Consider the following 25,657-nt stretch of genomic DNA (forward strand, 5'->3'; position numbering starts at 1 on the left):
ATCGAATAACATTTTATTTCTTTTTATAAAAGTAGATATGTTGAAAATAAATTTCAATTATCTTTTTATTTGTATCAAAACGAATAACGAATTAATACGTTAATTAATTTATTACAATCAAAATTTTTTTATTTATTCATTTGTTTGACGATTAGAATAGTTTATATTACGTCTTTCTAAGATGGAATTTCTGTTTGATTATAATCCTACATATTCATTTTCTACATCTTTTCTTATTATTAGTTAATTACTCTCTTCAAAGGTGAATAAAATTTCAATATAAACTATGAAAAAGAGGTAAAATTTTATTTTTTGATCGCACATAATTAGAACTTGAAATTAAATATCATATAGTACTTCAATTTTCGTGCAGATTTGAAATAAATGTAGCCAATCGGAAAGCAGTTAAGGTCTAACCGCGAAACGAATCATTGCGCATTGTAATGCGCATGGCGTATTAGTCTACAGTCGAAATTCATAGCGACGAGTTGCGTTTTACCTGTGAAGTGTATAATTACATAAAATTTTCGTTAATAAGGTATTGTGTTGGCCTTAATTGTAGATTATTAAGTTTTATTTAATCAATACGTGTTTGTTTAACCATTATTATATCAAAATTGAATAGTATTTAGACTTTTATCGTCTTTCTAAACTTTATCGTTCGATCGAAGTTTCGATGATTTCGAAAGCATAATAATTTTCGCAGATGCCATGATAATTAAGAAATAATCCGAAGAATTCATTCGAACGAGGTAAGATTTTATTTATTTTAATAAAAATGTAGTTATTATAAATTTCTTTTGTCTTTTTATTCGTTCGGAATTCACATATTTTCACATATACGTATTCTCATATATTCGTTTCGTAAATATTCGTACGTTCAACTCGAATGTTATTTCTGAATTTGTTTTCATTTCTAACCTAAGGATAGAAGATTGAAAACATTTCTTATCATTCAACTTTTCCAAGAATTGATGATTTGTTGTTGTGCCACGCTCGACATGTTTCAACCTGTCGAATTGTCGAGCATTCCCCTCTCCTTTCTTATTCTTAGTTTACGTTTCGATATATCTACATTCCGTTCTCGAAATTCGTGACGAGTGGACGCTTCGCTTCAATTCAGGTGCGTAATTTATATAATTAGTGCGTAATTTATTTCACAATTCTTTTATTTTTACTATTATACTTATATTATTTTATTAATACAAATTTATTGAATAATTTATTGAATATTATTAATAATTCTTTCAAGAATAATTTATTCTTTATTTTTCATTCGTTTCTTTGACTATTAGAATTCTATTCTACTAGCTCGTATTATTGCGAGCTTTTAAAGTAGAATTTTAAAATAATTATTGTTTTATTTTAGTACAATTACTTATAATTGTACGTATATTTTAATTTTTCTTGTATTTTATACATTATCGTACATATCTTAAAGATTTGATTTTCTTTTACGCAAATTGCTGAAATTACTTTAGGCGGGAAAAATTCCAATATGGATGCCATGATGATATTTCACATTTTATGGAAAGAAAGTAAAGTTTAAATTTCTTTATTGAACAAAAACAATGTATGCATGTAATATAAGTATGTATTTATTTTTGTATTCAATAAATTATTAAATAATTAATTGAATAATTGATAGATACGTCAAAATAATAAAAGATTTAATAAAATAAACCATAATTTTCTATATTTTTTGTAAATTTTCTATTACTTGTAAAAATTTTAAAATATTTCTAATACGTTACATAATATGGATATCATTAATTTTAACAATGGATTTAGAATATAAATCTTTTAAAAATAACAATATCTTTTTAAATAAATTCTAGATAGGAAGAAGAAAAAAAATGTAAGAATAAATTTTTTTTTCTTTTCTATATTCCCTCTTCTTCCTGATGCAATTTTCTTTCCTGATTATTGTGATCACGTGCAATGTGATTGATAAAGTCAGTATTTGTTTCGAATAGTAGTATTTTTAATATTTTTTATAGCACAATAGTTCTGATTAAAAATTAAACGCGAAAGTAGAGTCAGTGTTTGTTCGCCAATTATAATTTAAACATTTATATCAATAGTCTTTTATTTTATTTTATTTTATTTTAAATACTCGTTTTCGATATAGAATCAGTGCATTAAGAGAATAAGGCTATCACGCAAAGAGGTGAGTATCTTTTTACATATTTTTTGTTATTTTTTTCAAATAATCAGAAGTACGTTTCTCTTTTTTTTTTTTTTATAGATTTTTCTATCTGATGATATTCTTCTGGACTTCAGCAGCAGTTCTTCGCTTCGAATGGTGAGTCGCATGCATTTTAGTTCCTCTGGTCGCTGAATCATGTCGTAGGATGAAAGGTATGAATCGACACGAGTGATTGGTTGTATATACATAGATTTTTACATGAGCACTGTGACCATAGATATTTTAATATTTGTGAATAGTAACATTTATTTTCTCTGTGTTTTATTTATCATAGTTCAGGATAGGGTCTTCTTGTGCATCGCGTTTTATTTTTAAATAATAATTTATTAATAATTTATTTTTAATTCTAATATTCATAATATTATAATCAATTTGAATTTTTGCAACTGAAAATACAATTGATTAAAATTTAAATTGTATAATTTATACACTTTGAATGTGTATGAATATTATGTGTAAATAATAAGTGATAGATAATATTTATATAATATTTATTATACAATATATAAAAATGTATATAATAACTTCAATTCAGTAGTGGAAAAATTGGATATCCTTTGACTTGGTTGCAATTTACAAAGAGATTATAAAAATATATTTGTAATCTTTAATATAATATATTATTTTTAATTTTAATTCCGTTTTCTTTCTTTTTTGCTTCTCAATAATATTTTAAATCATTCAACTTTTTGATTTCTATATTATAACTTCATTATAACTTAACATACGTTAATTTTTTAAAATATAAGGTAAATTTTATGCACAAGAAGAGATTTCGCGACAGGTGGATTGCAGAATCAGGGTTTGGAATATTTTTGTGAATAGAAAATGTACTCTGATGAAGTAATCGCCTGAGGATATTTCTATTAATTATTTACATTTCAACAAATTTTAATCCTTCTTTAAATAAATAAATTCCATTCCATACATTAAAGTTTTAACAATTTATCAAATTAATTATTTAAAATTTAACAAGAATATACATACAAAATTAAAAAATAGCCCGTTAGATACTATTTGCTTTTTAGCTTAGGATTTTCAGGTTTAACCTTTCCCATGCCTATTGTCAGGACCTCACTTATGTACCCAGGTACTACTTGGATGAGAGAAAGACAGTGGGCATGATGATTTTAGTTCATAAATTAATAAAAATTGTTTCAGCGACTGACGATGCGTTAACATATCGTGCACGACGTATTTTCTATATGTGTGTGTGTATATGTGATTAGGCTGTGGAAATGCGTCGTTTCGATTATTATTTCACATACGAAAAATATTACAGATGTAACAATAAATAATAGCATTATCAATAATGCTACCAAATTTATAATATACATGCATTCGTTCGTAATTATTCACAATAATTTAGATACACGTATCGCGAATCAGCAATGGCCGCCAACCGTCGTCAGTCGATTTCAAATAAAACGGTACGTAAAGTTAGAGTGTGAGACTAGCATAACAAAGGTATCGGAGGCGTTATGCGTGAGAATCGTGGAGAGAGTGTGTTGGTATGCCTGTTTTGCTATATTTTCTTTAAATATAGGATTAGATAGGATAGGTAGTATACTTCTGGTACTAGTGTTAATTATAAATAGGTAGGGCTGGACAGGTCTTGTCACAGTCTCTGGTCGGATAGGCGTATGGCAACTTGTTTCAGGAAAATTTAATTTGAAGAGTGGACGGTGGCAAAGCTGTGACGCTAGTGGAGAATTCTCCTCGTCTCTTGCTCTTCGCCTATTCATTCTTCGAATTATCGCGGTCATGGTCGTGTTTGTCACGAAACGAACGTTGAGCTCGAGATTTTGTGTACGAGAAATCACCACCGCGATCGTTGATCGTCCATCTCGTTCAGCTTCTTGTGATTTAGTCCTTTTTTTTTTTTTCGTATGATTAGTGAATCTCGAGCCTAGTTTTTAACTTTCAACGGGCATCGCGCCCGAAGATGCCTCGACAAATTGTTGCGAATAGGAGCTGCGACGAATGGCTTCTTATTTTTTGAATTTTTTTTTGAGATCCAAAGAATGAGAGGTCATTATTACTATTTTTGTCACTTTGCTCGTTTTAGTAAATATTTTATTGTTTGGCCAAATTTGCATGCTAGTCCATCATCATCAGATCAGAAATCATAGGAATTGCGATTTTTTATTAGTGTTACGTTGAAATAAAAATCGCGTAAGTTTTTTCTTTCTAAATTTTTATAATTTCTTATAGAGTGATATTAAGAAAATTTATATTATTTTTCGATTAAATTTTTTATTTTCTTTAAAATTAAAAAAAGTAATTATAATAGTTTCTATTATAATTTATTATGAAATATAGTGTTGCGTCGATAAAATAATAGCGATGATATAAAAATAGGAATCATGCGGGGGAGAGTTTGAAAAAGTTGCATCATAGCATATTAGATGGCGTAAGAAACACTGATCGAGGTCGGTATGTTAAAATATATACGGTAGAAAGTTCCGTAAGATGTCACCATTCGTCTGTTCTTGGTCAGTGTAACAGGTTATGTATTTCAAATTTATATATTATTTAAATATTCTAATGTTTCATTAACAATTTATTTCATATTTTATTAACTTGTCGTTATTACCATTTATTAATTCGTAATTCGATACTTGCAATTCCTATATTACATATTGTTGGTAAAGTAATCTTTCTACAAGCATAATCACAATAATTAAAATATTTTTATTCTTAATAAAAGAACAATTTTTTATTGCAGATTTCTATTATAATAATATTGATATCGAGATGGTGGAAAATGGAACTCTAATGAATATTCCAAAAATTATAAAATATATCGTAAGTATCACAAAAAAGAAAGAATGTTTATGAAGAAATATATTTCCCATTCAAGAAAAATTAAATAATTTAAAAAATGATTTCAGGATACAAATTTTCATGTATTGTTGGTTTAATATCTTGTAGCCACGATCAATGACTGGAATATTATTCGTGACTATGCATTCTCCGAAGGCTGTCTATCCGAATACAAACGACCAAGGTCATGGTCAGTATAACGAACGAGTTACTGGTACGAGGAATGCGGAATATAAATAGGATCGAGATACCGCAATCTAAACGGTGTACGATCGATCGATAAAATTTAAAATAAGATTTCATTTTTTCAGAATCTACGAGAACGATATTTCTTCCAACAAATCTAGAGCCTCGTAAAAAGTATCGCAACACGCGCGTATCTATTACCAATCGCCCTACTCTCCGACCAAAATAATCGATAAGAGGTTCTCGAAACTGGTTGATGCATCGACCTTTTTTGCCGAAAGAGAAGGAAAAGAACCTTATCGTTGGGGAATATCTCTTACGCTATATATAAACTATATATATAATACTCACCGTAATAACGAAGAAAACATTGGAAAATCAAAATTTCCAGTAATACGACTTACGTAATAATTAATACATAATAAATTTATACGATATTCCAAAGCGAGAACAATTATTTTCAATTTTAATTTATTCTTTCTTTCTTCAGTTCCATTTTTTCCAACGTGGATTTTTGAAAAATTATCGTATCATCCGCACGATTCTCTCCAGAGGGCAGAAGTTTCGCGGCCTAATATTATATTTCGGTGGAGACCCTATCGGAGAGCGATGGAAATAACTGTCACAGAAGACAATTTATGTTAATGACTGTTCCTGGGTCCGAGGAGAGGCGCGAGGCCGGTCCAGTCTGCAGGCCTCCGTGGAGCGGATCGGACATTGCTGTCGTCGCTGTCGTCGCTCTCTCGCACGCCGGATTTTACCCCTCCCCCAACGTCGGGGCAACCCCTCTTTGATCCCCCTCTTCGTTTCAACCCCGCAATGGCGACGCCCCGCGTCGATCCGAGTGTCCGCCACGCAAACTCGCGGGATCCACGAACCATGGCGCTTGTGCGTGACCCGTTTCATCGTCGGAAAATGCGTCGTGCTTATTTCTTGTCGAGATTCAGAATGTCGTTCGTGATATTAGTGATCAAGAATAATCGTCGAAGTGACTTGTACTTGAAATAGAATTCTTATTCCATTTTTCCTTCTTCTTTCGAACGTAAGTGTTTAAAAGAAGAGTAAGAGGGGAGAGAAGAGAGGGCTATGTGGTGCTGCGACGTTTGAGGAGAGAAGAGGATATTCTGTATGCCGAGAACGTTAAAATGGATCCCTCGGATGGAAGTGAATGAGTTTTTGATCGAGGGTAAATTTTAGAAATTTCTCTTTCCATTTTTTCGGTGCTGAAAACAACAACGTGGCGTTCGAATTTTTATCATTGTGTATATCATTGTATTGATTTGGGTGGATACGTTGGATCAATCGGGATGATTGGAGAAATGTGAGGATTGATATCGGGGAGTGTGACTAACGTCGATGTTCGATGCATGCGTTTTCGACCCTCTGAGAGCGCAGACTCTCGCGGGGAATCCATTGTTACGTAGTTTTATTGTAAAGTCGAATACCAGCGATTAGATCGTCTTCGTTTCTCTCCTCCGTATCGAATTATCCCAATTTCTTATTTTAATAACAAGACAATCAAAATTGTATTTCCATTTCAATCGAATCAATTAAACGTAATATAATACCGTTTAACGCAATTACAAATTTTCTTTTCAGAGGCTGGTTTTTTAACGTTTCGGGACGCAAAATCGTACAATGCAATTCGAATGGTGGCGAAAAAGAGAGGAAAAAAGAGAACCGGCAATCCGGCTCGTTCGAGATTCGTCATCGGGCGAGGGGGGGGGGGCGTTCGGTCGTTACATTTCTGTTTTGGAATGGTGCTCAGTGGCGCCGACGGTGGTTTATTCCGTGAGTTTCGGCCAGCATATTCGGAAGAATATGCGCGCATCGCTTCCATTTTCCCAAACGGCGAAAAGTGTCGGAATTGGAATGGAATTCGAAACTCTCGAATTTTTTTTTTTTTTTGTCTCGTCTTTTATCGTTTTCACGTTCAGGTTATATTTCTCCTCGACACTGTACATTGCGTCGACCATCCCTCGCGATATCTCTTCTTCTTCTTCGTTTTCCCTTCTGCGGTTAGCTTCTCAATTTGCCTCTTCATTCGATATTCGTCATTTCATTATTGTTTCCTTTCTATTTTTTCTTTTAGATTTGCGAATCCTTTCTTCGTCGCGATATTTTATAAAATTTTGCATTGTATTTCACACGGTATTTTTTTCGATCAAAAAAAAAAGAAAAACACGGATGGAAGGAAGATCTATTCGACGATATTTGAAGAGGCAATTTTTCGGTAGACGCGGGCAAACCGGCTATGAACTCCAATCAAGGACCTCGACTCGGCCCACATTCCACGTCTAGAATACCGATCCTTAAACTCGTCACGCCGCCACGTTCGGCGCCGATGCGATCCTTCTCTCCATTAATTCTCTCCGCTTTCCTCATCTTCGATTCGATTTTTTTTTCCGAAAGGAAGGGGAGGAAAATTTAGAAAGAAAGGAGAAATAAAATTCTCTCGATCTCGTCAATTCGATTTTTTAAACGAAAATTTTTAAAGGAAGGAAAGAAACGAGTGCGTGTTGAAACATTGGCGGGTCCAGTTGAATGGCCGCTTCTTGAATGAAACGTGACGCGATGCGAAATATTTTTTATTTGGAATAAAATTTTTCGATTACTTCGTCGAATAAAAATTGCAATTGTGTAATTTTTAATTTTTAATATTCCTCGAAGAATTTAGAAAAAGCTTGTCAAAATCGAGTTTTTCTAAATTTTATTTTACACGGAAGATTAAAATTATCACGAACGATTAATAATCCTTCAAAAACTTGTTTAAAAAAAACCATCTCGAGGGAAAAGTTTTCAGTGTACAATTTCCAAAGTTTGATAAACGAATAGGAATGAAAAAGGAAAGGAAGGGAAAAAAGATTTCGAAATTCAGATGCGAATGGGATATCGAAACGGATCCAATTTTCGGTCGGCGATCACGTCTGAAATACGAGCCCAATAACCGTTTCGATATTTTAACATAGCTGCAACCGCGGGATCGATGCAAAAACACTTTCTTGGTCGCTGTTTTTCCCTTCTTTTTTTCTCTCTCGATGAGATGTTACGTTTAATTTATATTAAATTTATATTAATTTGAAAAATATAAGTTTAGTAGGATCAATCGAATGTAGTTATTTAATCGATTCAAATAATAATAATAATATGTTAATTATGATATAGTTAGGCATTCGTTGGAGAAACTGGAACGATTTTATCGATCGAAATTCAACTGTTTCCACTGTTTTTTATCTCGTAAAATTTACTCGTTCGTTTCGTGCGTGAAACAAGAAAACAATAGAGCGAGATGTTATTAATAGAAAGAGGGCTTTTGGAGGAAGAATTTTTGGATGGCATTTTCAGCGTGGTATTGTGTTCGATTTCAATTTTAGAAAATTCTTCTACGCGGATAAAATTTCTGTAGATTTTTCCATGTATATTAAACATAATCAAATATTTTGTCAAATATTTCATTATATATATATATATAATTGTAAAGTTAAGAAATAGTTTATTTAAAATGGCAATTATTATTAGTTTAAATTTTTAAATAGCAAAAATAATTGTAAATAATAAATTTACAAGATTAATTAAACTGTAATAATTATGAAAAAATTTTTAAAATTTCAATGAAGATTTATTAGGTTACAGAAGATTTATTTAAAATTCATCAACGTTTATTATTTAAGATTTAAAATCAAATTCAAATTTATTTATTATTATATTATATATATAATGAATGAAAGATACACAGATGATAATAATATTAGGAAAAGAAAGTTCTTACGATTTTTTGATTTTGATTAAATTGGTTTGACTTCGTATATAATTTTAAACTGTATTTTTAAAAATGTGGTATTAATTTTTCTCAGGGACGAATTCGAACAATTTTCCAATTCCACACTTTTATTTCAACTAAAAATAACAAAAATTGTTTCTTCTCTCGCATTCATCGGTCTTTTAATTAATAAAAAGTTAAGATACGCGCATTTGAATTCAATAGTTAAAAACCGCAAGAACATTCCTTCCAAATAATAATAATAATAAGTGAGAGTTTCATCGAGGGAACGCAACATTTTCTCCCTCCCCCCCTCGAGAAGGAAACACCGTTTTCCGCGCAGTTTCGCCACGGCCCGGCGAAGAAATTAAAGCGTCGCCGCGATGAATTAACACGTTTCCGCGAGGGATGACGTCATTCCTCGCAGCAATTCGACCATGGGACCTCGCAACGAGGTCTCGTTAGTCTTTTATAGTCTCGGCCACATGGGCACAGGCCGATTCCCACCACCGATACGCCCGCTCCCGCGAAACTGTGTAGTATACACTCTTAATCCTTCCCTCTCCTCCTCCTCCTCCTCATCCTCCTCCTCCTCCTCATCCTCCTCCTCGTCTGCACGCGTCCGACACAGATCTTCGATAAAAAAGGAGGAAAAAGAAAGGGAGAAGAAGTTATCGAATCTCGGGAAGAAATACGCGCGTTCTCGACGATCGATCAAAGTTGAAGTTTGGAGGGAAGGATCGACGGGCAAAAAAATAAGTGGAAAAATAATTTCTAACGCGAATTTTCGGGCGTTATTTAAAATGTTCTCTTTACGAAATTATTCCAAATTTGTTTCCTAATGATTTTGTAGAAGTTTCGATAACGGAGAGAAATTTTTCTTTCAATGATTTCTTTTTTAAAATTCCAATTCTGAATTTGTTTTCTTCTAATGATTTTTTTAAAATTCCAAATACAAATTTGTTTTTTTTTAATGATTTTGTAGAAGTTTCGAGAGAAATTTTTCAAATTTATTTTTTTTTTTAATTATTTTTTTCCTTCAATAATTTTTTTTTTAAATTCTAATTTTAAATTTGTTTTCTTCTAATGATTTTTTTAAAATTCCAAATACAAATTTGTTTTCTTTTAATGATTAAATAGCAGTAATAGAAGTTTTGAGAGAAATTTTTCTTCCAAATTTGTTTTTTTCTTTAATGATTTCTTTTTTAAATTCCAATTCCAAATTTATCCTCGTTTTAAAATTATTTTTAAAAGGATTTTCAAGATTTTCTTCTAAATTTGTTTTCCTTTAATTTTTTTTTTTTTTTTTTTTAAATTCCAATTCTAAATTTGTTTTCTTCTAATGATTTTTTTAAAATTCCAAATACAAATTTGTTTTCTTTTAATGATTTTATAGAAGTTTCGATAAGTATTCGAGAGAAATTTTTATTCCAAATTTATTTTTTTAAAATTCTAATTCTAAATTTGTTTTCTTTTAATGATTTTTTTAAAATTCTAAATATAAATTTGTTTTCTTTTAATGATTTTATAGAAGTTTTGAGAAAAATTTTTTTTCCAAATTTGTTTTTTTCTTTAATGATTTTTTTTTTAAATTTCAATTCCAAATTTATCCTCGTTTAATTATTTTTAAAAGGATTTTCAAGATTTTCTTCTAAATTTGTTTTCCTTTAATGATTTCTTTTTTTAAAATTCCAATTCTAAATTTGTTTTCTATTAATGATTTTTTTAAAATTCTAAATACAAATTTGTTTTCTTTTGATTTGATGATTTTGTAGAAGTTTCGAGAGAAATTTTTTTTCCAAATTTGTTTTTTTCTTTAATGATTTTTTTTTTAAATTCTAATTCTAAATTTGTTTTCTTCTAATGATTTTTTTAAAATTCCAAATACAAATTTGTTTTCTTTTAATGATTTTATAGAAGTTTCGATAAGTATTCGAGAGAAATTTTTATTCCAAATTTATTTTTTTAAAATTCCAATTCTAAATTTTTTTTCTAATAATTTTTTTAAAATTCCAAATACAAATTTGTTTTCTTTTAACGATTTTCTAAACGTTTCGAACGGAAAGCTTTTCTTTCAAGATTTTCTTGCAAATTTACTTCCTTCTTCCAACGATTTCATAGACGTTTCGGATAGAAAACTTTTGTTTCAAGATTTCCTTTAAAATTTCTCTTTCTTCTCGAGGGGATAAACTCTAGTCTCTAGGTATACGGAAACAACCTATATTTTGTTTATAAAGTTGTAAAATTATTAACGGGAGGGGAAGCTCAGGAAATTTTCTCGGAATTTCGCGTCCGGTTTTACGAACCGTAGAGTTAGTTTTATTGCGGCAATATAGCGAAGGGATGGCCGGTATAGCAAACTATTGTTCGACTTTTTCCTTGGTCCTGCCTCGAACCAGGTATATACATATACATATATATATATATCTCGACCTTTGCAGTTAATAGGCAGGGAATAATGGCGGTCGATCGACCTTGGAATCTCCCCACCTCCCAATTTCACTTTTCGCTCCGCTTTTCACTTCACTTTTCCGCTTCCTCCTGATTTTTCCTTTCTTTCGGGAAAAATCAATCAAATTTCTCGACTCGAAACGAAAGAGCGCGATCGGATCGATTCATTTGTTATTGCCACGAGATTATTCCGCTACATGTGTTGTCGTAATAGGTACAAGATGTTTTTACGTTGTATCCCCGGCTACCGTGGATTATTCCGTCCAGACTCGTTACTTTTAATTATCATGAATAATGTATAATCTTGGTCGTCCCTTGCCAAGTATCTACGATCCGGTTCCTGTGCGATTCCATTTCTTCCTTCCTTCCTTCCTTCCTTTCTTTTTCGTACGAAACGTCAACTTATCGTTCTCTCTTATCGCTTTTATCGCGTACGAATTAAAAAGGAAAATATAGAGGCAAGAGAATGGAAGAGCGGGATTCGATTTTTTTTTTTTTAATGTAATCATCGTTTATCATTGCAACAGGAATTAATTGGATCCCCTCCTTTCCTCTTTTAAATTGGAACAATCGCTTGGTGGAAAGATCGGTGTACCTTTTAAACGATATTGTAATTTCATTTTATAATTTTAAATTTTTACAGGGAGAGATTGAGATTTATTTCCTCCTGTTGAACACACGAAACGTTCGAGTGTATTCGAGTTTGCAAGTACAATATAATGTATTGTATTAGATTGGAAAGAAAGTTCTTCAATTATTAAATTCAAATTTTACCAATCGAGATGAAGATCATTGCGATCAAGGAACAAGTTTCGTTATTGAATAAACGATTTTTGGAATTGGGATAGAAAATAAAATTAATATCGCAGAACAATTCAATTTCAAAATGATAACAAAAATCGTGAGAACACTTTCGTTTCCAATCTAATATTTTTCCCATTCATAAATTCGATTCCTCTTCTCTCCAAAAAAACATTCGTTCGAAAACATCAAAAAAAGAAAAAAAAAAAGAAGCTTCTCCATCGACCCCGTTTCCCATCGCACACGCTCATCTCTATTCCACGCATCCAGCGGGGGGGGGGGAAGGGGAAACAATCCCATAATCGTCCCGCGCTGCCATCTACCCTCCTCTCCCCTCCTCGTTCCCATAACTCAACCTTGGCAATTGCCCCTCTCCAAAGGCAGAGGAGGGACAGAGACAGAGGGAGAGAGAGAAGAGAAACGCTTCCCCCTCATCCAGGATCCATATCATCCCCTCCCCTCCACCCAGGGAAAATTCCAAAAACCTCGAGCGGAACGGAGGTGGAACGGAGGTGGAAAGATGGGGTGGAAGCTGTGTGTGTTCATTGTCGTGGAATAAAAGCTCCCCTGAAGCTAGAATCTCTCTCTCCCTTCTCGCTCTTTCTTTCTCTCTCTAGCGGTGGATCTCATTTCAGGATCGCATAAAATGGTGCTGCCGCCGCCGCCTGTGACGACGATGCCCGTGGCTGGCTCGAGGGGAGAGAACGGAGGGAGGGAGACGGTGAGTTTGGATGGCGAACGAGGGGAGAAGGAGAGAGAAAGAGAGAGAGAGAGAGAGAGAGAGAGAGAGGAGATAGAGATGGAGATGTGCCGGCTGGCGAGCAGATGGTTGCGCCGTTTATTGGTTTATTCGTCGGGCTCAGCCATCACGTCTCGTCCAGCCTTGTGTTCTTCCTCTTTGTGCTGCTCGTCGAAAAATCGTTCCAAGCTAGGTCTAATCCAGCCTTCGTTCGATATCGAGGGGAGAGGGGGAATTGTTTCTGTGTTGATCCTTGGACGACGACGGAGATCCGCGTGACTTTTCCATATTCTCTTCTCTTTCTCGTTCGAGAAAGTTTTGTTTTTGTTTTCCCTCTGCCTCTCCTCCCCGGTTTCGACGAGGTTTATGGTCTATTTTTTGCCGAGTTTCGTGGTGTCGATTCGAGGAATTGTTGTGTTGTGGTTACGATCGAGAAAACGCGGTTAATTCTTTCTTTGTGTGTGTGTGTGTACGTGTGACAAGCTGTAATGTTTCTTCGACGTTCAATTTTAACCGTTTTAATCATTGCGAATTTTGTAAAAAGAAAGAAAATTTCACCAAAGTGAATCTTTCAGGCGAAGAGGTGTGTGGATATGGTGTTCAATATCCAGAGAGATAGAGAGGAAGAGAGGAAGAGAGAGGGAGAGAGATTGGAGCGTGTGAAAGGGTTGATTGATGCCGAGTCGACTGCTTTTATCGTCACTTACACGATCATTCGTTCCACACAACAATCCACGCAAACATATTTATATACACGAGAGAATCCACTTTATCCCCTCGTAAATTCAAAATTTTAAAAAAATTTGCCTCGTTTCAGGTCATCGATTGGAGAGGAAACGTGGGAAACGCGATTGCTTTCAACGGAAGCTACAGCAGCGATGTCTCGTTCGATCGAAAGGTAAGCTAATTAAACGAACGAAGCGAGATAGAAAAGAGAAAAGAAATGATCGAAGTAACTTTATTTTCAGGAGGAATCGAGAAGGAAGGGAGAAATTTATTCGGATACCCTTTGAAGGTAATTATTTCAATCTTGAATAATTTTCCAAAAAATGCTCGCAACATTCGTATACACCGAAAATTCGAATTTTCTTTTCCAGAACGCTCTCTGCGAGAAACTCTTCGCTCTTCTCGCCCACCAGATTCCGCCACCAGTTACGCGCCATTCGCCGCCGCCGCCCACGCAACTCCAATCCTCCTATTCTCCACCTAGCTTTCTCGACTAGTTTCGGTTGGACCGTACACACGGTGCGTCCGTTACGGGACAAGTTTCGTTACGGAGGGCGCGGTTTGACCGAGGAAAATTTCGTAATCGCAAGTATCCGTAAGCTCTAATATCGATAATATAGAAGTATATACATATATATATACAAGGCGATAATACAAGAGCAGTAATGGCGTGCCGGGGGGGTGAATCGATAGAGGGAGACGCTGTGAAACTCTCCGCCTATCCGGCCTGCCTTCGCCTCGCCACGAATACGCCCTCTGGCCGTCCTCCAAACCTCCAACAAAGGATTTCCACTAAAATTTCTACCTTCGTTATTGTTATATTTCATCTATTCTATTTTTCTCGAGGAAAGTTCGAATAATGAAAATTTCGTCGCGTCGAAAAATCTCCTCCTTCTCCTAGGTGTGGACATGGAAACGTGGTGGTAATTTGTCGCGGTGGTTATTGATCCAGACGTTGTAAATATTCTCGGGGATAACGAATACGAGAAGGATAAGCTCGGTTGAGTTATTGGTCCCCAAGGAGGGATAGGAGATCGGTTTCCCTTTCGGGGAGGATCGAGGAAGGAGAAAATCGTTTCGAGAACGTTTCCAAAGTCGGATTTACGGAAAGTCGATTCCTTTCTTCCTTGCATTCTCGGTGCAATTTATTTATTTATTTATTTGTTTCCAAGCACGGGGAAAGCGCAGATCGTTTTTACGAGCGGTATTTGCCTTTCTCACGGCATCTACCCTTGTAATATCTCTTAATCCCGATTATCGCCAGGCTTTAAAGAGAATTAACTCTCCTAGGAGGAATCTTTTCGAACCTATCGATTTCGATTTTACAAACGATATAACGGGAGACAAAATATTTGGACACAGGCCTGACTCTCTCCTCTTAATCCTCCTAAATTGTCTTCTTTCTTACCTTCTTTCTTCTTTAAAATTCCAACGCAGGTAAAAAACCAAAAATCCTTTCCACGTCAATTAATCTCTCAATCTTAATTAATAATTAATTAATTACATTAACCACTTCTGTTTTCGATTATTTGTCTTTCCTTGGAGAATATTTCCAAAAAATTGGAAATATATATATAAATGTAATTCAATAATAATAATAATATAAAGAAAGAAAGAAAGAAAAACTAACAAAGCCCCGTTCGAACGATTTTCAGGCGGAGAGGAATGGCGATGACCAAGTAACCTGGAAACGGAAGGTACATCGACACGCGATAAAAGGAGCTGTACCGCTAAGGAGGAGGAGGAGGGAGGAGGGAGGAGAACACGACCTTGGAGCTGCACATTCAGCTGTGTCATCCGCGAGCCGTTAACGCTCAGGTGGTTTCTCTCGAGTGCCCCAGGGACGAGCATCAATCACTCAATCGGTAGTGCAGGTGTAATATGATTATTGTCGCTAAGATAACAACCCTGTATAAAGTGTGCCAAGTGACGTAACAGGATTTATCCTCGCAGGATGACGCGTCGATTCGAACATATTCACGAGTATTTTCATTTAGACAATTTTCTCTTATGTATTTTATTCAAATTAATCTAACGTTTCCATGAGGATCGAAGAAAGGAGAAACTTGTTGTTTCCAACATTCGAGCGAAAAGTAGTGCTTCTCTAAGTTTAAATTTCGTTCCCTGCAAAAAGGCAGAGGCGAAAGGAGAATAGATGCTTCCCTGTTGGAAGCGCGCAACAGTGACTCGGCACAACCTGTCTATTTTCTTCTCGCCGAATGACTCCGCGTTTCGTTACACTCTCGATCTGGGCTAGTGAGAGCGCCAATTTTAACCGTTTATCTCACGAAACCTTGGAGAAAAAACTCTCTCCCAAGAAGAAGAAGAAGAAGAAGGAATCGATTCGACGAAAGCTTGTTGTTAATAATAATAATAAAAAAAGGAAGAGAAGAGGCAAGGGAATGGAATCGAATAAACGGCCTTCGAGTTTGAATATCGTAGATAAAGACAGATAAAACCCGACCCGATTATTGAACGATCGATAATTAATTCGTAAACATTTTTAGGTGAAGTAAAGAACTTCTGACTGAGTGAAAGACGGGGAGAAAGGTGGACGATCGATCGATCGCGTACTGGGCCAACGAGGAGGTAAAAATAAAAATGCGGCACGTACGTTACTTTAGAGTGAAAGAAATGAAAGAAACGAGTTTATTATTATTATTATTATTATTATTATTATCAGGAAAAATTATATATAATATTATACACGTTTGCGTGGATTTAATTTATTATTTGTGCCCATGTATATATATACATATATGTATATATATATATATATGCGCGAAGGCCCAGTTAATGCTCTACATCTACCCTGTAGATCCGAATTTGTTTGATAAGAGGCGACAAATTCGGTTCTAGAGAGGTTTGTGTGGTGCATACAGAGCTACAGAGGTCTCGAATAATCAACGGGTCGTTACACGATTAATTGTCAATTATTATTATCTTTATTTATTTCGAGATCGAAAAATTATACATATATATTTATATATTATCACAGTTTAGTTTAAATGGATTACTTAAACGATCTCTCTCTTCCCCCCCACCTATAATTTTTCGATCCTCTTCGTCGTCCATTTTGTATTCACATTCGTAGATGTAAGATCTAGATGGATGAAGACTGCTATTAAGAAGAAATTATCGTATTTACGTTGCAAGAAAATTGGAGAGAATTCGATAAAGAAAAAAAAAAACGTTCGTGCAAACAATTTCGATTGTAATTTTTTTTTTCTCTCGCAAGATCGTAAAAAATTTCAATAATTCTGCAACAATTTTCAAACGAAAAGACAAAAACAAGTGTTCGTTTAATCGCGACAAGAAGAACAAGATGGAACGTTGTATTTATTGCACGAGAGCGTTTTTCATCCATGCAGTCATGCGAGCGGATACGTTGGAAAAAAAATCTGTTAGAAGAATTAATGATTGTTATTAATATTGTCGGCTACGAACTACGCGTAATTCTCGTCCTGCGAGAGAGAGAGAGAGAGAGAGAAAGAGAGAGAGAGAGAGAGAGAGAGAGAGAATGATCCGCGTTAGAATTCTAATGTACATAATATATGCGTTAGCTTGCGTATTCTTGTACGCACGCCTTCTACGGATCGACTCGAATGTACATCGTGAATAGTGTAAAAAAAGAAAAAGAAAAAATCGATTTCGAGAGTCTCTGTTAAATTTGCGACGATCAGAACGGTAGAATAGAGATTTCTCCTTTTAAATTTTTACGTTATTATTGTATGGAAAAGTTTAGCCATCGACGTTATACATTTTACCACAAGAGGGAAAAATATCGATTTCTCTTCCCCAATGAAAAATTGATATAGGCACGTGCGAGGCGACACTAACGCCATCCGACCATCAACTTGGCAATACTCGAGATAATTTACTCGTCGTTCCTTGTTATTAAATCGTTCATATTACTTTTTACATAGTTTCGAATTATTATTATATATATATTTTTTTTTTCTACAACAAATAACAAGATAAAAAAGATAAGAAGACTGTAAACCATTAACCGGTAATATTCTTTATTTTCCAGGTGGACGACGACGACGAAGGCAGACGAAAGAGAGAGAGAAAAAGAGAGGCGATGCATGCAAGAAGAGTCGTCGGATCCCTCGTCTCATCTTTTTCAATTCGACCTCTTCCATCCTTTTATTCACGGCCGATCGTGAAAGAGTGGCGGCACGGGTTTTCTTGAATCCTTCTGTAACGTCCATTAATCTTTGATCGTGCTCGCGCGTTAAAATGACACGTTGGCCGTTGATTACGCAACCTCTGGTAAAGTGCTAATGAAGTGCATACACGGCCGTAATTACCACGGAGAGTCGGAGTGACCTGCCCACTTTTCACGCTGGTTGATCGGAACGGCGGTTGGGAAAAGATAGGAGAGAGAGAGAGAGAGAGAGAGAGATAGAAAAAAAGAAAGGAAAAAGAAAAGAAGAAAAATATTCGATTTCGTAACGATTCAGGTGGAAAACGAGCGTTTCGTGGCGGCGTACGAGTCGAGCGTTTTTTCTCTATCTCTCTCTCTCTCTCTCTATCTCTTTACACGCTTGTTTGTGCGTTTCCTCCTTCGTGTGCGAAATTGCGCGCGCGTGTGCCGCGTGGAATGCGACGGAGTTGAAAAGGCTTCTAGAGATTATTATCGAGATTATAAGCGAGACTTATCTTTGATTGTTTTTTTTTTTTTTCTTTTTTTTTTTCGACTTGGATTCAAGTTTTTTTTTTTTTTGGATTTCTTCCCGGAGGGAATTATCCAATTATAATACGAGCTGCGCAAAAAATTGTTTTTCAACGAACGCTAATTATGGAAAAAATATTCTTTCAATATTTTTTTTTTTCTAGTGGAATTTTATTCTTGGAATGCGATGGAATATTCCGATTAGAATAGTTATTTTTAGGATTCTTCTGGAAATTATTTATATATCTAAAATGATAAAAAAGCAGGTATTTTTCTTCTTATGATAAATTTAACACGATTATATTTTATAGTTAATTTAATCGTATGAATAAATTTTTAATTCGATCTGCGTCAAGGATGACGCAGAGATCGATTCAAAAATTATTTGTTCATCGTTACTGCTTATTTATATGGAAAAAAAAATCTTGTAATATTTGTAAATATTTTATTTAATTATTGTAAATATTGTAACGTTCAAATTCCCCTTGCAACTGCGAAAAAAAAATCGATAAATCATTCTTATCGCGCCAATCTCTATGTAAATAATAATCTATGTAAATAGAAATATTTTATCTATGTAAATGGAATATAAATTAATTCGTTCGTCTTATAGGAAATTATTGTGCCATCGAGATGGCCGATCGATTACGAGTTTTGTTTAACTTTTTAAATAATCTTCGTACGAAATCGTGGCGCATTGTAGATTGATTGGATGATAAGAAAAAAAAAAAGAAGAAAAAAAGGGGAGGACCGACCGAGTTGCAATTAAGAAAACGGAAAATCTGCAATTCAGAGCGAAATCGAGCACGATTGTATACAATATAATGGAGAAAAGTTGGAAAAAAAAGCATACTTGGAAGCGCCTTTATGATTAACGAGGAAAATGTTCGTGTTCACCGTTTTTATCCCATATCGACGTCGTCCCAACCACGATCATTTCTTTTTTCTTCTTTTTTTTAATCACTCGTCGCGTATTCGCAGGATATATAATTTTTGAGAGAAATTTCAAGTAAAAAAGTTTTGTATTTTTTTACAACACCTGATCGTTCAATTATTTATATCATTTCCCCTTAAGGTAACGTAATGGTTAAGGTAATTATACACACAATTTTTCAATTTAATTTTAACCAAACTTTTCCTTTTTTTAGGATCCCCCATAACCTAGGATCTTAAAAATAAAATTGTCGGTAAGATTAGAAAGATTACGTATCTTTTTCAACTTGATCTTGGCGAATAAAGATGGCGCGTGGGAAGGAGAAGTGCGCATGCGCCCCTCGACTCGAGCAAAATTTCCAACTTGCGCCCTAACCTATCTCTCGATTCCAAATCTCGATTCGCAAAAGAAGAAAAGAAAAGAACAATCCTCGTAAAAAAGCTTATTTTCACAAAAAAAAAAAAAAAAAGCGCGAAACGACTCACCACAAAAATGGCGGGCTTGCTCGTTAACGCAAACCGGCACGCGCATCAATTTCATCCGCAATTTCCTTCCATCAAGGAATTATTCGCACAGGTGGCGTGGAAGGATCGTTAGTTAATACGCAAACATCATCAAAGTATCCTTAGTGCCCCTCTCTTTCTCTCTCTCTCTCTCTCTCGACGTTGAGGATTTCTTCATCAGAGGCGTCGGGATCGTTAACTCGCCTGTAAACACGGTGCCGCCATCAAAACGTCATCAGTTGCACGAAATTGGAGAAAAATGGCGGGCGACGAACGGTAAAAATCGCGGTTTACTGCCGCTAACCGGACGTTGGGACGTTTCTCCATTAAGCTGCTCGATTCACGAGGGAACGTTCCGCGTCCCCGTTTCGATAATTATTAAACACGAGCCACCTGCGATTCCTCGGGTTTCCTTTTACACGGGAACGAACTCGAGAGTGTGGCCTGATTCGCGTTCGATCGATCAAAGAGATTAGAGTTGAAGTTGGGTTCTCGAGGCTATAGGATAGTTCATGGAAGGAGGATTCTTTTTTTTTTTTTTTTTTTTTTTTTTTTTTTGGTTCGAGGAGAAATTATTATAAATATAAATTTCGCCAAGTGATAACAATGACAGATTCTAATTATTACGAATCATTCGTCGAATTACGGACGGATGGAAAAATTGAAAGACGATAAATTTTCATTGGAATCTCTTTGATATTGGGAGAGGAGGAGAAATTTTGAATTTTTAAATTTTTATCCCCGATGAGAGGAGAGGATAGGGCGATTGAATTGGAGAGATGGACCCGTATCGTGATGCGAACATTGTGAAAGGACCTGTAGAAATTGCTCCAATTATGGAACATTGCTAGGAGATTTGATCTTCCCCGCAAGAAATATTCCGACCGAGGTGGAAGCGTTCAACGAGATGACTGACACTTGAAGCAGCGTTATTTATATTAATTACGAAGGAACGTGGTAAATTGAATAACGTTGCATTTGTAATTCCGTTTGATATCTCCGCGTGAAAGAAGCGTGAAGTTATTACCGTGTTGCCGTAACATAGTTACACATTACCGACCCGACCACAGTCGATCAAAAAGAGTGGAAGAGGAATGGAATTGAAATCGCTAATGTAATTGCCTCTCCGACTCTTATTGCAATTATAATCGTACCATGACCAATTAAAGCCTTACGAATATACATATATATATATATAAAACTTTATGAAACTTAATTTCGTATAACAATGGCAAACGAAGTAATTAAGCAAAATTATTAAACTTATTTCTCTCGAAAATTATCACATAAATTGAAATCATATATATATATATATATATACATACATCTTGATCAAAAAATTTCCACTTACCTCCGCGCGAATAAATTCAAATCTTATTTTCGTCACACGGAACAATTACACCATTATTTTCGTCGAACGCACCAAGAAAAAAAAAAAGAAAAAAAAAAATTCCAAATTTCACCAAACGAACCCGAACAAACTTTTCCGATGCACGAAAATTGCATGGATTCCTCCTCTTCCACCAGAAGAGGAAATCGAATTGCGCACCGCGACATCCGGTGGACGGAATGAAACCGGAAGGGAAGGCCTTCGATCGAGTTCCTCGAATGAAGACAAACGGCCCCCGGCTCCGTTTCGGGACGCGCTCACCTACGTTTCCATGGATCTTGGCCGAGTCTCGCCTCTAAATCCACATCCGAGTGCGCGAGAAAACACGGCAAGATTAATGATATGCCCGACACGGGGGGAAGGAGGGAGGGAGGGAGGGGGAGGGTGGCCGAGTCTGGCGTCTCGAGCAGCAGAGGCGGCGGCGGCGACGAAGGAGGAGGAGGAGGAGGAGGAGGAAACACCAACCGCAGCAGAATAGCTTCGCTACTTTTCGCTCTGCCGCGTCCTTTGCCTCACCCAGAATTGCATACTTGTCAATCATCTCGCCCAAGCGAAGCGACACCTTGCCCCCTCCAGCTAGCTTGTTTCTTGCCGAGAAGAACCTTCGATGGGAGGATATTGCTTCACGCCGCTTCAATTGCTGACCGAACACGAATACTTTGTTACTCAGTCGTTCAGTTGTCGTTATATTTTTCTTTCGAGAGAAAATTCGATCTTACGTAATCGAAATTTGTCGAGTCGTTTGCTTTATTTTTTTTTTGTCTTCGTCAACTTTCACGCGTTTAACGTCCTTCTTCTTCCTCTTCTTCCTCTTCTCGGTAAAAATGAAATAATTAAAACGCGATCGCACGGAATCAAACGAATTGCGACTCTCGGAATACGCGTAACGACGACGATGACACACGGTTTGGAATGAAGTTGGCTGGATAAACTGTCCGACTGTAGCGACGCTCGTGCGAAAAAACGAAATTAACACTCTCCGAACAAACCAAACATTTTGTTACTTCGTATCGAGGAGAAGGATTTTAAAGATTGACGGTGGTTGGAATAGAATTCTTGTTGTTGAAAGTTTGCAAAGTAATTTGCGAATTAAACATCGAATTAAATATCGAAGAAGAGTGACGAGTGATTTCACGAATTAATTCTTATCGAGGTGATAATTGGCGATTCGTTGGATAGGCGGGGAGGGGAGGCGGGCAGAGAAGGGCAGAGAGAAAGAGAAAGAGAGGGGGGAAAGGATCGAAACAACGAGATGGAAACGATATATCGGGATCCCGCGACTTTTTGCCGGCCGGCCTAATTATGATTTATATCCGTTCTCCGCGTTCTACGTATCTGATTTAGTTTTCGTAAATCACACGTCGTTCCACATTTTCTCTCGTTCGAGTGATTGATGAATTCCGGCCGATTAACATTCCAGCTTGACATTCCAGCCGCTCATTAGCCGCCTCGGGATCGGAAAACCGAAAAACCGTCGCGTTAAAAAAAAAAAGAGAGAAAAAAAATAACCGCAAAACGGTTCGCAACGCAATTTTCATTATATATATATATATATATATATATATATATATATATATATATATATATACGTATATCGCGAATCGTTCGCACGATCTTCTCCTTCGATTCTCTTCTCGAGAGGAAAGACGAATTCGCATGAAAATAGCATTGTTTCGCTCGTTGGAAATTTACGTAATTTTTTTTTTCTCGGAAGAGGGGGGGGAGGGAAGATTCTTGGAAGGAAAAAGGAGAAATATGATATATTTACCATTGCTATTTTTCACGATTGGTTTCGGATAATTTATCGTTTTTAACGACGACACGGGAAGTAGTTTAATTCAATATCCAATGGATTAACTTGGTCGCAATAAATCTCGAGGCTAATATCGCAGTCACCTTTTGTTTGTGTCCCGGCGAAATCATCATCATTGATCACTGTCAACGATCCAAGATCTTTCTATGTAACAAGTTATTGTATTTACATTACCCGTCGTCCTTTACGAAATATTCTCCCCCCTTCTCAATTTCTTTCTTTCCTTCTTTCTCGGTTTCTCTCCGCAAATTCTTTCAGATCTCTTTTTTTTTCAGAAACGCGAAAAGTCGAAAAAGAAGTTTCCTGCATAACCGACGACTCTCGTTCACTCAGAATCATCCCACGAAAAACTTTCGATAGACCGACACTGTATATCCAATCTCGTTGGATATACGAAAGAATATGATTTTTTAAGGCATTTAAAGGAGAGGAGGAAACAGGGCAACCTTGGTTTGCAACGGTTTGACTGATGGCAGATTCTCGATCACGATGGATCCCTCGACAGGTCGAATAAAGAAGAAGACGAGCCAGACAGAGAAAGAGGAAGAGAGAGAAGATATGCGAGGTCACGTTCGATACGAATCCTGCTTCATTCCGGATTAGTCTCTTTTCTCGCGTAACAAGTTGGAAGGATTTTTAATCGGGTTAAAAATTGGGATCAAAGGGAAAGGAAGAAGGGGGATCGAAGAAGATTTTTCATAATTTCATAGAAACGTGAGGAGGGGAGGGGGAGACAATACGAGCTCGAGAATTTCTGTTCGACAACAACCCAATATCGGTATGCAAATCAGCCTTCCATCACGAAATGGAACTCGAAGGGGCGCACCGTCTCTCCTTCGACGCGTCCAATCTCTTACCTCCTCCTGGAGACATCCTCTGATAAATATAAAGCAGCGCGTTGCCCGGAGGTGGTCTCCCTTCCCCTTCTCTCTCCCCATCCCTCCTCCTCAATTATATACATATCTCCTTCGTAATTTCTAATTATTATGCGCGAAATCAAGCGAGCCGAATCCTAACCAAAAAATTATATACGAACAAAGTATTGTAAATCCTTTTAATTGAAATCGTCCCGCAACGAGTCCTTGTTTTTTGCCTCATCGAGGATAAATTCGTTCTCGTTCTCGCTTCGAAGGAGAAGAGGGGATAGACGCGTTTCGAGAGCAACACGTGCGGACGCGAAACACACACACACATACGCAGCATAGGCGTGTAGATTCGCGATGAGCGCGCCGCTGCGCGGTGGCTATGATTATTAATGATGGACGGGCCTCGCCTCCCTAGGTCTATCTATTTCGTCCTCGGACCTTTCTCGTCCCGCGAGGAAGGGATGCAATTTCTCGATAATCCCGCTCCACGAGACAAGCAGATTCGTCGGCCTCGTTAATATTAAATGTTAATATTAATAATCGACGAGTCGGTTAATGGCTGATCGGTATCCGTCACCGTGTCGTATAATATGTGTCCGCCATATTTTTTTTACGGAACCAATGTCGAATCGATTCGTTCGAACTAGGGGAATTTTTTTTTCTTCAATCTGGAGAATTAAATTACAATTTCTTCTAATTTAATTTGGATGATACTTTGAGGACAAATATTATATATAATCTTCTATATATAATCAATATATTATATAATATTAATATAATTGAGCAGGGGGAAGGGGGGGGGGAGATTTCCAAGAAAAGAAGGAATCTGTCGTTGTCGTTCGACATTAGTCACGCGGTTTTTTGCAACGGGTTGAAACACTCGTTGAAACTCTTGCGAGAATAATGTCATCGTCGCGCTCGACGATTAATGAGTGTCCACCGCTCCGAGAGAGGGAGAGAGAGGGTCATCGAGAAAATCCACTAGATTGTTAACGAGTGTGCATAATAAATATTTAATGAAATGCGTTTCCATCTGAAATTCCATCTGATTTATGAACAATTATTTGTCTCGATCGTAGTTTCAATTATCCATCCCCCTCTCTCTCCCCTCCCCCTCATCCGGATATAAATCATGAAATGCAATTCGAGCAAGGTTTCTTCCTCTTTCTTCTTCTTTCAAAAAATATAATATAATCAATTTATACGCGATTTCAACCGGTTTTTTTCCGAATAATATTATCGATCCTTGGAACTTGGAAGAAAACTTGGAAAAAGACATAAAATAAGTATGTAATTCGAGTTAATGATAACGAGAGAAAGAAAGAGAAGGTAACGTGATCCTGAGAACCGAGGTTTCGTTTCTCTTCTTCTCTGTAAAATCCATCAACTTTAAGGGAGGGAGAGGGTGGGTCAGAAAAATGCTTGGAAATATAATTAATTGTCGGTTCTTCTAGGCAGGCCGAGAACAGAACGAGAAGAAGAAGAGGAAGAAGAGGAAGGAAGAAGAAAAAAGAAATTGAGAAAAAAAATGGAATAGCCAAGATGGTTCCGGCGTCTTACGTGACCATTTCTAGGCCGGCTGGAGAGCAGGATGGCCTGCGAGAGGATGGCCTGCCCCATTGGCTCAAGGGAACAAGGTGCCGCTGGTAAGCCACCACCTCGGGGGGAAGAGATAATTAGCGATCCTTCGAAGCGGTCCAAGATTTCGTGTAAAATGGCGGCCGGCCGGGCCGTCCATTTCCAGAAAAGAAGAAGAAGAAGAGGAGGAGGAAGTG

At 36.2% G+C, this 25,657-nt stretch overlaps 1 protein-coding gene, 2 long non-coding RNA genes and 1 other non-coding gene across 16 annotated transcripts; 3 read left to right on the forward strand and 1 right to left on the reverse strand.

The window, feature by feature from the left end:
• The first annotated feature begins 361 nt into the window (after positions 1–361).
• LOC113219303 lies at positions 362–5,619 on the forward strand. Of its 6 annotated transcripts, XR_003306242.1 has the most exons (8): positions 362–538; positions 707–752; positions 927–1,123; positions 2,132–2,170; positions 2,249–2,305; positions 4,938–5,017; positions 5,104–5,225; positions 5,347–5,619. It is a non-coding gene; the product is annotated as an uncharacterized LOC113219303 (long non-coding RNA). The 6 variants fall into 6 exon arrangements; XR_003306240.1 differs by having other exon boundaries at positions 364–752; XR_003306243.1 differs by lacking the exon at positions 927–1,123 and having other exon boundaries at positions 367–538.
• Positions 5,620–5,693: 74 nt separating this feature from the next.
• LOC107965722 lies at positions 5,694–18,104 on the forward strand. 8 transcript variants are annotated; one of them, XR_003306235.1, is made up of 8 exons: positions 5,694–6,407; positions 11,960–12,042; positions 12,869–12,954; positions 13,790–13,870; positions 13,941–13,987; positions 14,070–14,293; positions 15,354–15,563; positions 17,732–18,104. XR_003306235.1 is itself a non-coding variant. In XM_026445767.1 (6 exons), the coding sequence occupies exons 1-4, from the start codon at positions 13,033–13,035 to the stop codon at positions 14,193–14,195; spliced, it is 387 nt and encodes a 128-aa protein (XP_026301552.1). In that variant the 5' UTR covers positions 13,008–13,032; the 3' UTR covers positions 14,196–14,293; positions 15,354–15,563; positions 17,732–18,104. The 8 variants fall into 8 exon arrangements, 3 of the variants coding, with proteins under 3 accessions (XP_026301552.1, XP_026301551.1, XP_026301550.1); XR_003306234.1 differs by lacking the exon at positions 11,960–12,042 and having other exon boundaries at positions 5,695–6,407; XR_003306236.1 differs by lacking the exons at positions 5,694–6,407; positions 11,960–12,042 and adding an exon at positions 11,024–11,380.
• Mir10 (microRNA 10) lies at positions 16,487–16,586 on the forward strand. The gene has a single exon (NR_034282.1). It is a non-coding gene; the product is annotated as a microRNA 10 (primary transcript).
• A 98-nt stretch (positions 18,105–18,202) lies between the features above and the next one.
• LOC102654837 lies at positions 18,203–22,377 on the reverse strand. The gene is made up of 3 exons (XR_003306245.1): positions 21,165–22,377; positions 19,796–20,017; positions 18,203–19,704 (listed from the first exon to the last, which is right to left on the reverse strand). It is a non-coding gene; the product is annotated as an uncharacterized LOC102654837 (long non-coding RNA).
• Between the last annotated feature and the right edge of the window lie 3,280 nt (positions 22,378–25,657).

The sequence above is a fragment of the Apis mellifera genome, linkage group LG16, assembly GCF_003254395.2.
Source record: "Apis mellifera strain DH4 linkage group LG16, Amel_HAv3.1, whole genome shotgun sequence".
Lineage (NCBI taxonomy): Eukaryota > Metazoa > Arthropoda > Insecta > Hymenoptera > Apidae > Apis > Apis mellifera.

What these genes read in the sequence shown, in the direction of transcription:
- LOC107965722 (XM_026445767.1), top strand. Translation starts at nt 13,033, where the DNA reads ATGGAGATGTGCCGGCTGGCGAGCAGATGGTTGCGCCGTTTATTGGTT. An exon ending in GAAAAATCGTTCCAAGCTAG is followed by an intron (nt 13,166 to 13,789) that starts GTCTAATCCAGC and finishes GCCTCGTTTCAG; the next exon opens with GTCATCGATTGGAGAGGAAA. An exon ending in ATGTCTCGTTCGATCGAAAG is followed by an intron (nt 13,871 to 13,940) that starts GTAAGCTAATTA and finishes CTTTATTTTCAG; the next exon opens with GAGGAATCGAGAAGGAAGGG.